Source organism: Chiloscyllium plagiosum, chromosome 10 (genome assembly GCF_004010195.1).
Source record: "Chiloscyllium plagiosum isolate BGI_BamShark_2017 chromosome 10, ASM401019v2, whole genome shotgun sequence".
Lineage (NCBI taxonomy): Eukaryota > Metazoa > Chordata > Chondrichthyes > Orectolobiformes > Hemiscylliidae > Chiloscyllium > Chiloscyllium plagiosum.
This window is the reverse complement of record NC_057719.1, coordinates 68825074-68838765: the sequence shown is the minus strand read 5'-3', so window position 1 is coordinate 68838765 and position 13692 is coordinate 68825074. Positions and strand designations below refer to the sequence as shown.

The following is a 13692-nucleotide window of genomic DNA, read 5'->3' as shown; positions in this document are numbered from 1 at the left end:
AGCAGCACTGTGAGATAAAATCAGGACGGAGAGGCTACTTAAACATTGACTGTGGACTTCATGAATTGACATGGCATCTGAAGAAACTTGGGTAAGGAAACCTTCTCCTGATTACTGCACATGTCCTCTCCCTCAGCTGATGAATCAGTACTCAAGATAACTACTTGGAGGCATTGCAAAAGATGGCAATGGGGCAGAATTTACTCTGGGCATGGGGCACTTGACAGCAGCACCATTGTTGAGCTGGCCGAGACCTAAAGGACATAGTGCTCGAAAGGATCAGTGACAAGTGGTAAAGGAACAAAGCCACCAATTTGCCTGCCACAAATGCATCTGTTCATGATAGTCCAGGAAGGAGTGACCAGTGCACTGTTCTTGTAGAGATGAAGTCCTGACATCATATTGAAGATACTCACCCAGTTGTGATACCACTATAACCATTCTAAATGGGATAGATTTTGAACAGATCAAGCAATTTCAGACTGGGCATTCAAGAGGCGCTGCAGGCCATCAGCAGCAGCAGAATTATACTCCAAAACAATCTGTAACCTTATGGTCTGGCACAGTCAATCATTACCATCAAACCAGGGGATCCACCCTGAATTAAAAAAGAATCCTGGAGAATATGCCAGGAGTAGCAGCAGGCATACCTAAAAATGAACTGCCAACCTGGTGAAAGTAAACATAGGACTACTTGCATAGTAAATTGCATAAATAGCGGTGATAGATCAGGGCAAGTGATTCCACAATCATTGAACATAGAACATTACAGCACAGTACAGGTGCTTCAGTCCTTGATGTTGTATCTTTTATCCTACTCTAAGATCAAACTAACCGACATATCTTTCATTTTACGATCATCCATGTGCCTATCCACGCGTCGTTTAAAAGTCCCTAATGTATTTGACTCTACAATCACTGCTGGCAATGCATTTCTCGCACCCATCAATCTCTATCTAAAGGACCAACCTCTGAAATCTCCCCTAAACCTTCCTCCAATCACCTTAAAATTATGCCCCCTCGTGATACCCATTACTGCCCTTGGGAAAAGTCTCTGACTAATCACTGTGTCTATGCCTCTCATCATCTTGTATACCTCTACCAAGTCACCTCTCATCCTTCTTCGCTCCAACTTCAAAAGCCTTAGCTCCCTCAAGCTTGATTCATAAGACATGACCTCTAATCCAGGCAGCATCCTGTTAAATCTCCTCTGTACCCTCTCTAAAGCTTCCACATCTTTTCAATAATGAGGTGATCAGAACTGAACACAATATTCCACATGTGGTCTAATCAGGGCTCTAGAGCTGCAGCATAACATCGTGGCTCTTAAATTCAATACTCCCACTAATGAATGCCAACACACCATATGCCTTCTTAGCAACCCTATTAACTTGGGTGGCAACTTTAGATTAGATTAGATTCCCTACAGAATGGAAACAGGCCCTTTGGCGCAACAAGTCCACAATGATCACCGAACAGCAACCCACCCAGATCCATTTCTCTTCCCTATATTTACCCCCAACTAATGCACCTAACACTATGGACAATTTAGCATGGCCAGTTCACCTGACTTGCACATTTTTGGATTGTGGGAGGAAACCAGAGCACCAAGAGGAAACCCACACATACACGGAGAGAATGTGCAAACTCCACGGAGAGAATGTGCAAACTCCACACAGAGCGTCACCTGAGGCTGAAATCGAACCTGGGTCCCTGGCACTGTGAGATGGCAGTGCTAACCACTGAGCCACCATGTTGCAAATCTTTGAGGAATCTATGGAAATGGACCCCAAGTTCCCTCTATTCCTCCACACTGCCAAGAATTCTGCATCCAAATTCAACCTTCCAAAATGAATCACTTCACACTTTTCCAGGTTGAACTCCATCTGCTGCTTATCAGCCCAGTTCTGCATCCTGTCCATGTCCCGTTGCAACCTATAACAGCCCTTTACACTATCAAACATATCACCAACCTTAGTGTTATCGACAAACATACTAACTCACCCTTCCACTTCCTCATTTAAGTCATTTATAAAAATCATAAACAGCAGAGGTCCCAGAACAGATCCCTGCGGGACACCACTGGTCACCGAGCGCCAGGCTGAATACTTTCCATCTACTACCACTCTCTGTCTTATATGGGTCAACCAGTGGGTATCCAGACAGCTACTTTCCATGTATCCCATGCCTCCTTAACTTCTAAATGAACCTACCATGAGGAACTTTATCAAACGCCTTGCTAAAATCCATGTTCATCACATCCACTACTCTACTTTCATCAATGTGTTTTGTTACATCCTCAAAGAATTCAATAAAACTTGTGAGGCATGACCTGCCCCTCACAAAGCCATGCTGACTATCTCTAATCAAACTATGCTTTTCCAAGTAATTGTAAATACTGGCTCTCAGAATCCTTTCCAATAATTTGCCCACCACAGATGTAAAATTGACTGGTCTAGTAATTCCGAGGATTATTCCTATTCCCTGTCTTGAGCAAAGGAATAAAATTTGCCACCTTCCACCATCTGGCACTACTTCAGTGGACAGTAAGGACCCAAAGATCATCGCCAAAGACATAGTAACCTCTTCTCTTACTATATTTATGTTTTCAAAATTTTCAGGACATTCTCCTTCTTAACATCAATCTGTTCAAACATATCAGCCTGTTTCATGCTGTCCTCACAAACAATAAGGTCCCTCTCAGTAGTGGATGCAGAAGCAAAGACCTCCCCTACCTCCTCTGACTCTCGGCATAAGTTCCCTTCACTCTCCCTGATCAGCCCTACCCTCATTTAGGCCATTCTCTTGTTCCTTACATAGGTGTGGAATGCCTTAGGGTTTTACTTAATCCTACCAGCTAAAACATTTTCATGCTCCTTTCAACCTCTCCTAAGTCCATTCGTCAGTTCCTTCCTGGCTACCTTGTAACCCTTTAGAGCCCTGTCTTATCCTTGCGTCCTCAACCTTAAGTAAGTTTGCTACTTCCTCTTGACCAGATGTTCCACGTCCCTTGTCACCCAAGTTTCCTTCACCTTACCATTCCTTCCTTGCCTCACTGGCACAAAGCTATCTACCACTATCGGCAAGTGCTCCCTAAACAATTTCACATTTCTATCATGCAGTTTCATGAGAACATCTGCTCCTAATTTCGGCGTCCCAGCTCCTGCCTAATAGCATTGTAATTCCCCCTCCACCAAATAAATACTTTCCCATACCATCTGCTCCTATCTCTCTCCATTGACTATAGTAACGGTCAGGGAGTTTTGATCGCTATCACTGAAATGCACTCCCACTGAGAGATCTGACACTTGGCTTGGTTCGTTGGAAAGCACCAAATGCAATATGGCCTCCACTCTAAGTCAGCATATTGGGAATGACCTCCACTCTATCAACATATTGAGTCAGGAATCCTTCTTAGACACACCTGACAAAAACTGCTCCATCCAAGCTACAGAGGAACCTTAATTATTCGGCATTCGATTATCCGAATTTCAGATTATCCGAACAAGATCGCAAGGGCCCAATGCATGGCAAAACTATGTTATTGCATTTGATTAACTGAACAAAATAGTCCCCGCCCGTGGCCTTCAGATAATCAAGGTTCCTGTATATTTGAACTAAGGAGGTTCTAATCAATATTAGTAAAGTTAAAGTCATCCATGGCAACAACCCTGTTACGTCTGCAACTTTCGAAAATCTGCCTCTCAATCTGCTCCTCCGTGTCTCTATTGCTATTGGGGGATGCATCGTTTTTTCCACCGCGCCCCCCACCATTCCTTTTGAAACATCTAAACCCTAAATCTAAATCAACGGATCAAATCGAAGTTTTGCACTCCTATCACATCCAATCATGAAGAATGATGGATAATCAAACAACTCACTGGAAGAGGAGGCTCTACAAATATACTCATCCTAAACAATAGTTGGTGGCGGGGGGGGGGGGGGGGGGCTGTCAAAGGAAGCATTCCAGAGCAAAAGAGGAGGGTGAAGCATTTGCACCAAGTTTCAGTTAGAAGTGCTGAGATGATCCATCTTGACCTCATCCAGGGGTCACAGGATCACAGTCTTCAGCCAATTCACCCCACATGATATCAAGAAATGACTCCAGGCACTGAATATTGTGAAGGCTATGGGGCCTCACAATAGTATTGAAGATTTATGCATTAGAACTTGATATACCCCTAGCCAAACTCGTCCAATGCATCTCTAACACTGGCATCTACCTTACAATGTGGGAACAATCCAACCTGGACAATTAGCATCCTATCAGCCTACTCTTGATCATCAGCAATATGATGGAAAAGGCCACCAATACTGCTATCTGGTAACACTTACTGAACAATTATCTGCTCATAATGCTTAGTTTGATTTCTGCCTGGGTCACTCAGCTCCTGACCTGATTATAGCCTTGGTTCAAACATGGACTAAAGAGCTGAATTCCAGAGGTGAGGTGACAATGATAGCCCTCAATATCAAGGCAGTATTAATCTTAATCCAAGTAGCATCAAGGAGCCCTAACAATGCTTTAAATAATGAGTATTGTGGAAAATCTTCCACTGTTTGGATTCAAATCTAGAAAACAGGAAGATGGAAGCCGGTCATCTCAGCTCCAGGACATCTCTGCAGGAGTTCCTCAGGATAGTGTCCTGGGCCCAACCATCTTTAACTATTCCATCAATGATCTTCCCTCCATCTTAAGGTCAGAAGTGGAGATGTTTGCTGATGATTGCACAGTGTTCATCACCGTTCACAACTCCTCATACACTAAAGCTGTCAATACCCAAATGCCACAAGACCTGGAGAATATCAAAGCTCAGGCTGACAGGTGGCATGAAAACATTTGTGCCACACTATTGCTAAGCAATGACTGTCTCCAAAAAAAGTGAATCTAATTCATCACATCTTGTCATTCAATGGTATTACCATCACAGAAATCCTAACTGTCAACATACTGATTACTGTCAACATTACCATTGACCAGAAACTGAACTGGACTAGCATTGTCAGAAGCCAGGAATCCTGCAGCACATAACTCACCTCCTAACTCCCCAAAGTCTCCCATTTTTTTGTGAAATGGCCATCTACAAAACAGGAATGTGATGGAATACCCCTCACTGACTGGATGAGTGCAGCTCCAACAACACTCAAGATACTTGACACCAGCAGAAACCTTCACAAGAACCAGACAAGGAACTTTGTGGAGGAAAGTGAATTTACCACTTTAAAAACATTACCATTTTAACAAGGTATTCAGTCAGCAATTAAAACAGTATTACAAAAAGAGACTGCAGCAGTAACAGGGCAAGCTCAGCACTGCAAAATTAAAACTTCATCAAGAAGCTTGTAAGAGGTGCAAGTGTGTAGGTACGAGGAAGAGAAAAAATCTAACTGCACTTAGGAAAAGATAAAAGATGTAACAAAGGAGATTCTATAGGGAGCAATCTCATGGGAGACTGGTTAGCAAGCTTAGATCACATGGAATACAGGGACAACTAGCTATTTGGATGCAGAACTGGCTCGAAGGTAGGAGACAGAGGGTAGTGGTGGAGGGTTGCTTTTCAGACTGGAGGCCTGTGACCAGTGGTGTGCCACAAGGTTCAGTGCTGAGTCCACTGCTTTTCGTCATTTATATAAATGGTTTGATGTGAATATAGGAGGTCTGGTTAGTAAGTTTGCGGATGACACCAAAATTGGAGGTGTAGTGGACAGCAAAGAAGGTTACTTTACAGCACAATGGGATCTTGATCAGATGGGCCAATGGGCTGAGGAGTGGCAGATGCGTTTAATTTGGATAAATTTGAGGTGCTGCATTTTGAAAAGGCAAATCAGGACAGGACTTATACACTTAATGGGAAGATCCTGGGGAGTGTTGCTGAATAAAGAGTGCTTGGAGTGCCGGTTCATAGTTCCTTGAATGTGGAGTTGCAGGTAGACAGGATAATGAAGGAGGCGTTTGGAATACTTTTCTTTATTGGATTATTTCTTCAGTGCGTTAAGTATAGGAGTTAGGCAGTCATGTTACGGCTGTACAGGAAATTAGTTAGGCTACTTTTGGAATACTGTGTGCAATTCTGGTCTCCTTCCTCTTGGAAGGATGTTATAAAATTTGAAAGGGTTCAGAAAAGATTTACAAGCATGTTGCCAGGGTTGGAGGGTTTGAGCTATAGGAAGAGGCTGAATAGGCTGGGGCTGTTTTCCCTGGAGCATTGGAAGCTGAGGATGGACCTTATAGAGGTTTGTAAAATCATGGGAGGCATGGATAATGTAAACAGACGAGGTCCTTTGCCTGGGGTGGGGAGTCCAGAACTAGACGGCAAAGGTTAAAGGTGAGAGGGGAAAGATTTAAAAGGGACCTAACCCTTTTAAATCTTTCCCCTCTCCCCTATGTCCTCTGGCAGCTCATTCCGTATGCACACCACTCACTGTGTGAAAAAGCTGAAGGGGCAGCTTTTTCACACAGTGAGTGGTGTGCATACGGAATGAGCTGCCAGAGGACATAGGGGAGGCTGGTACAATTACAACATTTAAAAGGCATCTGGATGGGTGTATGAATAGGAAGGTTTGAGAAGGATATGGGCCAAGTGCGGGCAAATGGGACTAGATTTACTTAGGATATCTGGTCAGCATGGACAGGTTGGATTGAAGGGTCTGTTTCTGTGCTGTACATCTCTACGACTCTCAGGTCAGGAATGTGATGGAATACACTCCACCTCCCATTTGAGCATAGCTCCAACATCACTCAAAAAGCTTGACAACATCCACAGCAGCGAAGCACACTTGATTGTGCATGTGATGCCAATCATTTACTCCCTCCACCAATGCACAGGAGATGCAATGTACATCGTTTATATGATTCACTGCAAAAGTTCACCAAAGCTCCTTGTATAATAACTTCCACGCCCATGAAACGTGACTGCTTATAAGTAACCTCCCAAGCTATTCAATATCCTGATCAGAAATTATATCCCTGCTCCTTTACTGTCTCTTGGTCAATCTCCTGGATCACCTCTCCCTCAGGATTCTGAGTATAATTATACCACAAGGACTACAATGGCTCATGAAGGTAACTCAACATCACTTTCTAAAGGCAAAAGTAAGGACTGCAGATGCTGGAAATTAGAGTCCAGATTAGAGTGGTGCTGGAAAAGCACGGCAGGTCAGGCAGCATCTGAGGAATAGGAAAATCGACGTTTCAGGCAAAAGCCCTTCATTGGAACTGAAGGCAGGGAGCTTTCCTATTTATCCCTCCACCCTGGAGGGGCTCCCTGCCTTCAGACATGATGAAGGGCTTTTGCCTGAAGCATCGTTTTTCCTACTCCTCAGATGCTGCCTGACGTGCTGTGCTTTTCCAGCACCACTCTAATCTAGACCATCTTCTAAAGGACAATTAGAGATGGGCAATAAATGCAGGCCCAGTCAGCAAAGCCCACAGTCCCTGCACAAATAAGTAATGGAAGAAGGATCCAGTTGTAAAGTTGGACATCATTAGGGGAAAAGGGTATCAAAATATAACAAGGTCCAGAAAGTGAAGTCAAGGGAGTGCAAAAAAGAGTTTTCATCTCTCATAATGAACATTAACACCACCCAAATTCAGTTCCAAAGGCATAGCTGCAAGGTACAGGGTCAAAAAAATTTATACCAGGGTTGCAGGATTAGGAAGATTACACAATTTGCTGAAGCTGGTCAACAGCTTATTTATGTTAAATCCAGTGAGACTCTAGCAGGATTTTTTAAAAAGTTAGGAGAAATGAAAGATTTAAATAGACGGAAATTTAGAATCACCAGAAAACGTTATTTAACAATTTGTATACTCGGAAGTGCTTGGTATTTTAGACAGAGAAAGTTGGGAAAATGTCTATTTTGCTTTGGAAGAAATGAGAAAACTCCATCTTGGCTGAAGACGAGAAACCCTGAAAAAGGCAGGAAGCTACACTCCCGGTGCTAAAAATGGCAGAAATATTCTAACACAAAAGGGATAGCCAATACAGAGATATCATATAACAAACAGAATTTGAAAGCTTAAATACAATGAATCACTAGAGAATAGCCGTTACATATTTTAAAACTTTGCATCGTAATTTAATTCAGAATTACAAGCTTTTTTTACAAAAAGACTGGAAAACAAAAAAAGGTCTGCACAGTCCTTCAAACTCTAAAGTTACCAAACTTAAAACAGAATGCTGAATACAAGCTTAATGAGCTGCATATTACAAGTGATATTGAGCTGATAGACTTAAAACAGTTTTACAGCAATAATTATTAATAATAACATGAAGGAGGAATGAAAGGAGAAATGACCGGCACTGTCAGGGCTCCGAACCAGTACAAAAGTATTCCACATCTATCAGAATGTAGGTCACTTCGAGAAGATACGCAAAAGTAGGACATGTTTGCAGAACTGCAAACAAGGGGAGTACACACTCAAGCAATTCAATATGGGTGAGAAACCTTGTTTAGAACATTTAACTGAGATACTCACAAGGAAAATTCGATCCAATGATCCAGCTTTTGCAGAACCTGGTTATAAAAAGGAACATCCCGTTAACTTCAAGTTTGATAAGAAGACAGGTATTTAAATCCCATCATGACAGTTGGGAAACCAACATCATAAAAACGGAAGGTTGGCATCAATAATGGTGACCACGAAGATGACCTGTTGGGATCTTCTGGTGACTGTGGTGGTGTGTCTGGAGGCAGGAAGGTGATTTAAATAGGTGGGTGCTGGGGATCCTTGGACCTTAGGATGTTGGGTGCTCTGCCATAACCTTTGAGGCAGTGCTGTTGATTGTGACCTGTCAGGATTTCTACATCCAGGACCTGATTTTAGAGAAGGGCCGCAGTTACCCTCTAAACGCCTAGTTGGAGGAAGACATGGCAAGAATTGCTGTAAAACATCAGGTTGAGTGCCTTGCCAACTTGTCAGCAATTCCATTATATCCTGAATCCCATCAACCTTCAAATTCTAATATATCCCGAATCTCATCTCGCCCTGAGTCCCACTATATCCTGATTCCCATCACACCATGCATCCATCAGGGTTAACAGATTTTATACAATAATGGTGATCTTATTTATTCAGCACTATTGCATTTGATTGAAAACAAAACCCATAGGAAACTTTTAAACATTTATTGAACTACATTGCAATGATCTCGGAACTGATATTTTTCAAAAACATTATCTAAATCTTTTTCAGAATATTTTTTGCCCCATATTCAGGTACATTGCTGAATAACCTGAAATGTATCAGCATCACTGTACATCAATGGCACTCAATTCATTCCAGATAGGGAATTTAAATCATTCATCATACCTGCATTCTAATGCCATCACGTAAAACAGAATTATTCTAATATGGCTGCTCTAAGGACAACTTCACGTGTATTTTTGTGCTGTAACTGCCATAGTGTTGTTTTTGTATCATTTCGATTAAGATGGCGCAAGTTGCAATTTTAAGCATGTGATTACAGCTATCTGAGGCCTATATTAACCAGTACTGAAGAGTATTTTATAAAATGGCTTTTCTCCAGACACATAAGAGATTAATTAAAGAACACTTCGGATATAATTGTCCAAAATTTTCCACCTGAAAATCCTTGCTACCGATTTATTTTAATACAAGAAATGTCCTGCATCAACATTCTGCATCAAAGGGTTTACATTTACAGACTTGATACATGTAGAACAAAAGTAGCATTATTAAGTAGAAAATGTTGATAGCTGAAAATGACTTCTGCAATGCTGGTATTTCAGAATTCCCAATCCTTCACCGGATGCTGTTAATTTCGAGATGGAGACGACTTGATTTTCAGAGGTTGTATTGAATTGGATGATTTTATCTGGCACAACATAGTGCGATAATTGAGTTGGAAAAAGGGGGGAGGGAGATGAAAAATAAGACAATATTCTAACTCCTAATCGTGAACTAGTAAAGTATCTGCATATTGGAAGATTTGGGGCTAAGGGTGGGTCAATTTCAGCTCTGACCTTCTACAGCAAATGATGGACACCAGTTTACCAATTCATTCCAGACTCCCAGACTTCCACAGTACAAATGTTCATTCAATTGACCTGTTGCTGAAGGGAGGGAAAAAAATTACAACTAGGAGGGAAATTACATCAGAAGGAGCAAGTGAATAATATAGATGAAATCCGTTTGCAATCACTGAAAATTACCTTTTGAATTCTTAATCATGAACTAGGGTCATAAATTAGGGTCACATTTTAGCTTTTATCAAAGTTTCACTTACATTTTGGTGCCTTCATTCTGTTAACAATTGGCCAGTTGGTTCATAACATCGAAGTAACATTGCGATTACTGAAGGGAAATAATTCATACATTGCACTGAAAGCTAATTCTTTCATATTAATTCTGTATCCAACAGTCCAATACAGTGATGATGATAATTTGTAAATCGAACAGCTGCTAAATGTCCAATAGCATCATCTTTGTTACGTTACTGCATTATATGCCTGATACAAAAAGTTACCAAAGTACCACTTTTGCCATATGTGTCTTGTCAAGGTCCTTTCTTCAGAGTGCAAATCTCCTCAATGGATGGGACCTTATGCCCCTCCAATGGTTGTCTAACAGTTAAGTATGATAGCCTAATCTCTCCTTTTGTACAAAAACAGGCCATCCAAACAGTATAACACAGAGTAGATTTTCTTTTATGGTTCAGGACTATGATGTTGGGGAATTAAATAAGGTTCTTATTCCACTCCATGTTGGGAGCAGTCCTCTGATACTGAATTTGCATGGATGGTCCACAAGTCACGCTTGCCACTTCACTAAGGCAGCAGGCAGGCACTCAAAGCTGGAAGGTCCTTTATCATGAAAGAATCTACAGCCAGAAGTTAGAGATAAGGGGCACAAAGAAAATATTTTAAAAAAAGAACATAAGAAATAGAAGCAGGAGTAAATGCATAACCATTTGACGCTGTTCTACCATTTAATATGATCTTCACCTCTTCCTGACACAATTTTTTTTTAACCTGTTCCCTTATGATATCCCTCGAGTCACCAAATATCTGCCTGTCTCAGTGATGGATACTCCAACTCTCTGAGGCAGGGATTTCCAAAATTAATTTCCAAATTAAGATTCACAACACGTGGAATAAAGAAGTTTCCCCTTATCCCAGCCTGAAATGATCATTGCTGTAACAGGAGACTGTGTCTTCGTGTTCTAGATTCATCTCTCGGTATGTATCTTGTCAAGTTCCTTCGGAATCCTGCGTGCTTCAATGGGAATACCTCTTGATTCTCAAGCTTGGAGGATCTTCAGATTCCTTCTTAAGACTTCTAGACATTTTTGACTTCCACTGTGGCAAAGTAGGCAGGGAAGGGCATTCTCAAAATGCTCCAGGGATATTGTCTCACTTAGTCTGGTGACTCTCCCATACTTAATTTCCAGACAGCTGTCACTTTCTACCTATTGTGGGGTCCCAAATTGTTCAATTAATCTCTGATCAGTGGTCTTAATTGGTTTTGTAATTCATTAAAAAGTTATCCAAAACATGGGGGCAAGGACCTCAGCCCTTCCTCAAAATAGTTGAGGTGCAGATTTGTGCCAGCACAATGGCAGCTAGCAGCAAGGAATTACATCTTCATTCTCATCCCCTTCAGTCTCAGACCATGTATAGCCATTGTGGTAAACAGCTAGTCACTAGATGAGAAATAGGAGTCGGACTATGTCCTGCTCCACCATTCAATAAGATCACAATTAGTCTTAAATTGACTTCTACTCCACTTTCCTGACTGCAGAAAGCTAGAGACCAGAGGGATTCATGCATGAATCACAAAAAGCTAGCACTGAAGTATAGCAGGTGATAGGGAAGGCAAATAGAATGTTGGCCTTTATTTCAAAGGGAATGGAGTACAATAGTAGGGAGGCTTTGCTGAAACAAAACCAGACAGTAGTCAGAGCACAGCTGGAATACTGTGAACAGTTTTAGGCCTCTTACCTCAGGGAAGACGTACTGGTATTGGAGGCAGTTCAGGGATGATTTCCTAGGCTGATACTAGACTTGGAGGGAGTGTCTTATGAGGAGAGGTTGGAAATTTACCTGTTGGAATTTAGAAGAATATGATCTTATTGAAACAAAATTCTTATGGAATTTGACAGGGTAGATGTGGAGAGATTGTGTTGCCCTTGGGAGAGTATAGGATCAGACAGCATAATTTCAGAATAAGGGGCTGTATATATGAAAAGAGTAGTGAATTATGGAATTCTTTACTGCAAAGGCCTATCAAGGCTGAGTCCTTAAGCCATATTCAAGGCTGAGATACATGGATTTTTAATCAGTAAGGGAATAAAAAGTTGTAGGGAAAAGGCAGGAAAGTGAAGTTCAGGATAATCAAATCAGCCATTATGTCATTGAAAAGTGGAGCAGATCCAGTGGGCTGAATGATCTACTTCTGCTGTTATATCTCATGGTTCTGCCTGTTGCCATAATATTCACATCCCAAAGATGTAAAATCTATCTAACTCAGACTTGAATATTCAATGACCCAGCTTCCAGAGCTCCCTAAGGTCGAGAATTCTGAAGACTTGTGATCCTGAGAGAATAAATTCCTTTCATCCATCTCTTAAATGGCATATCCATTATTCCAAAACTGTCCCTAGTTTTAGAATCCAACCCTGCCAAACCTACTCAGTTTCAATAAAAAAGATATGAGAGTTTATATGCATGTACGAACAGATTCAAGAACAGCTTCTTCCCCACTATTATCACTTTTGAATGGTCCTCTTTAATGTTAATTTGGATCTCTCACCACACCTCTCGGCAGCTGTAACATTGTATCCAGCACTCTGTTCTGTTACCCTAATGTTCTTGTATAATTCAATCTGCCCGTAAAGCACGTAAAACAGCACTTCCCACTGTACCTCGGTATATGAGTCAGTAATAAATCAAATTTAATGAAAGATCACTTCTCATTTTCTCAAACACCAATTAGTATAGGCTCAATCTATGAAACCCATTGTCATAAGTCAATCCTTTCAACTCTGGAATCAGAAGCTTTTCCCAATATAATTGTATCCCTCCTTAAATAAGAAGACCAGAATTCTGCACAATACTCTAAGCATTGCCACCAAATGTTCTCTACAATGTAGCTTCCCAATTGCAATAAAGGCAAGCAGACTAATTGCATCCTAATTACCTACTGGACCTACAAACAAACTGTTTACGTTTAATATGAGAGAATATCCACATTCCTCTGTATAGCATCATCCTGCAATCTCTCTCTGCATTGAAATAATCATTTCTTTACTCCTCTTTCTACTAAAATAAATTACCTCAATTTTTCCCTAGTTTCTCTCTTTGTGTAATCCTCCTCTTTCCATTTTTTGTATTGTCAAAAAAGTTGGCTTCAAAACACCAAATTCTTTCATTCAGATCATTAGTATCAATTGGAAACAATTGAGACCACAGCATTGTTCTCTTTGGAACCTAAATGGTCATACTGCACCAATCTGAAAATTATCCTTTTGTTTCAAATGATTATTCTCTCTCCATGCTAATATAATACACCTTGAGCTTTTAACTTGAGCACTAACCTTTTATGTAACACCTTACTGGAATATATTTTGGAAATCCAAATATACCACATCTTAATAGATCCCCTTTATCAATTATGCTCATTATATTTTCAAAGAATAATAATTTTTTTCAAGTGCAGTATTCCTTTTA

The 13692-nt window shown here is 41.0% G+C and overlaps 1 protein-coding gene across 7 annotated transcripts in view; it reads right to left on the bottom strand.

Moving 5' to 3' along the window:
- The window catches only part of dph6 (diphthamine biosynthesis 6), a 304120-nt gene that overhangs the window by 108222 nt on the left and 182206 nt on the right, over nucleotides 1-13692 (bottom strand). Inside the window, exon 13 of one of the 7 annotated variants that reach the window (XM_043698020.1) lies at nucleotides 8480-8517. The exons of 5 other annotated variants lie outside the window; for them this stretch is intronic. In XM_043698020.1, the coding sequence (XP_043553955.1) occupies nucleotides 8480-8517 (38 nt within the window). Of the gene's footprint in view, nucleotides 1-8479; nucleotides 8518-8547; nucleotides 10845-13692 lie in introns of those variants that run through there. One more of the 7 variants, XM_043698022.1, reaches the window with a different exon arrangement.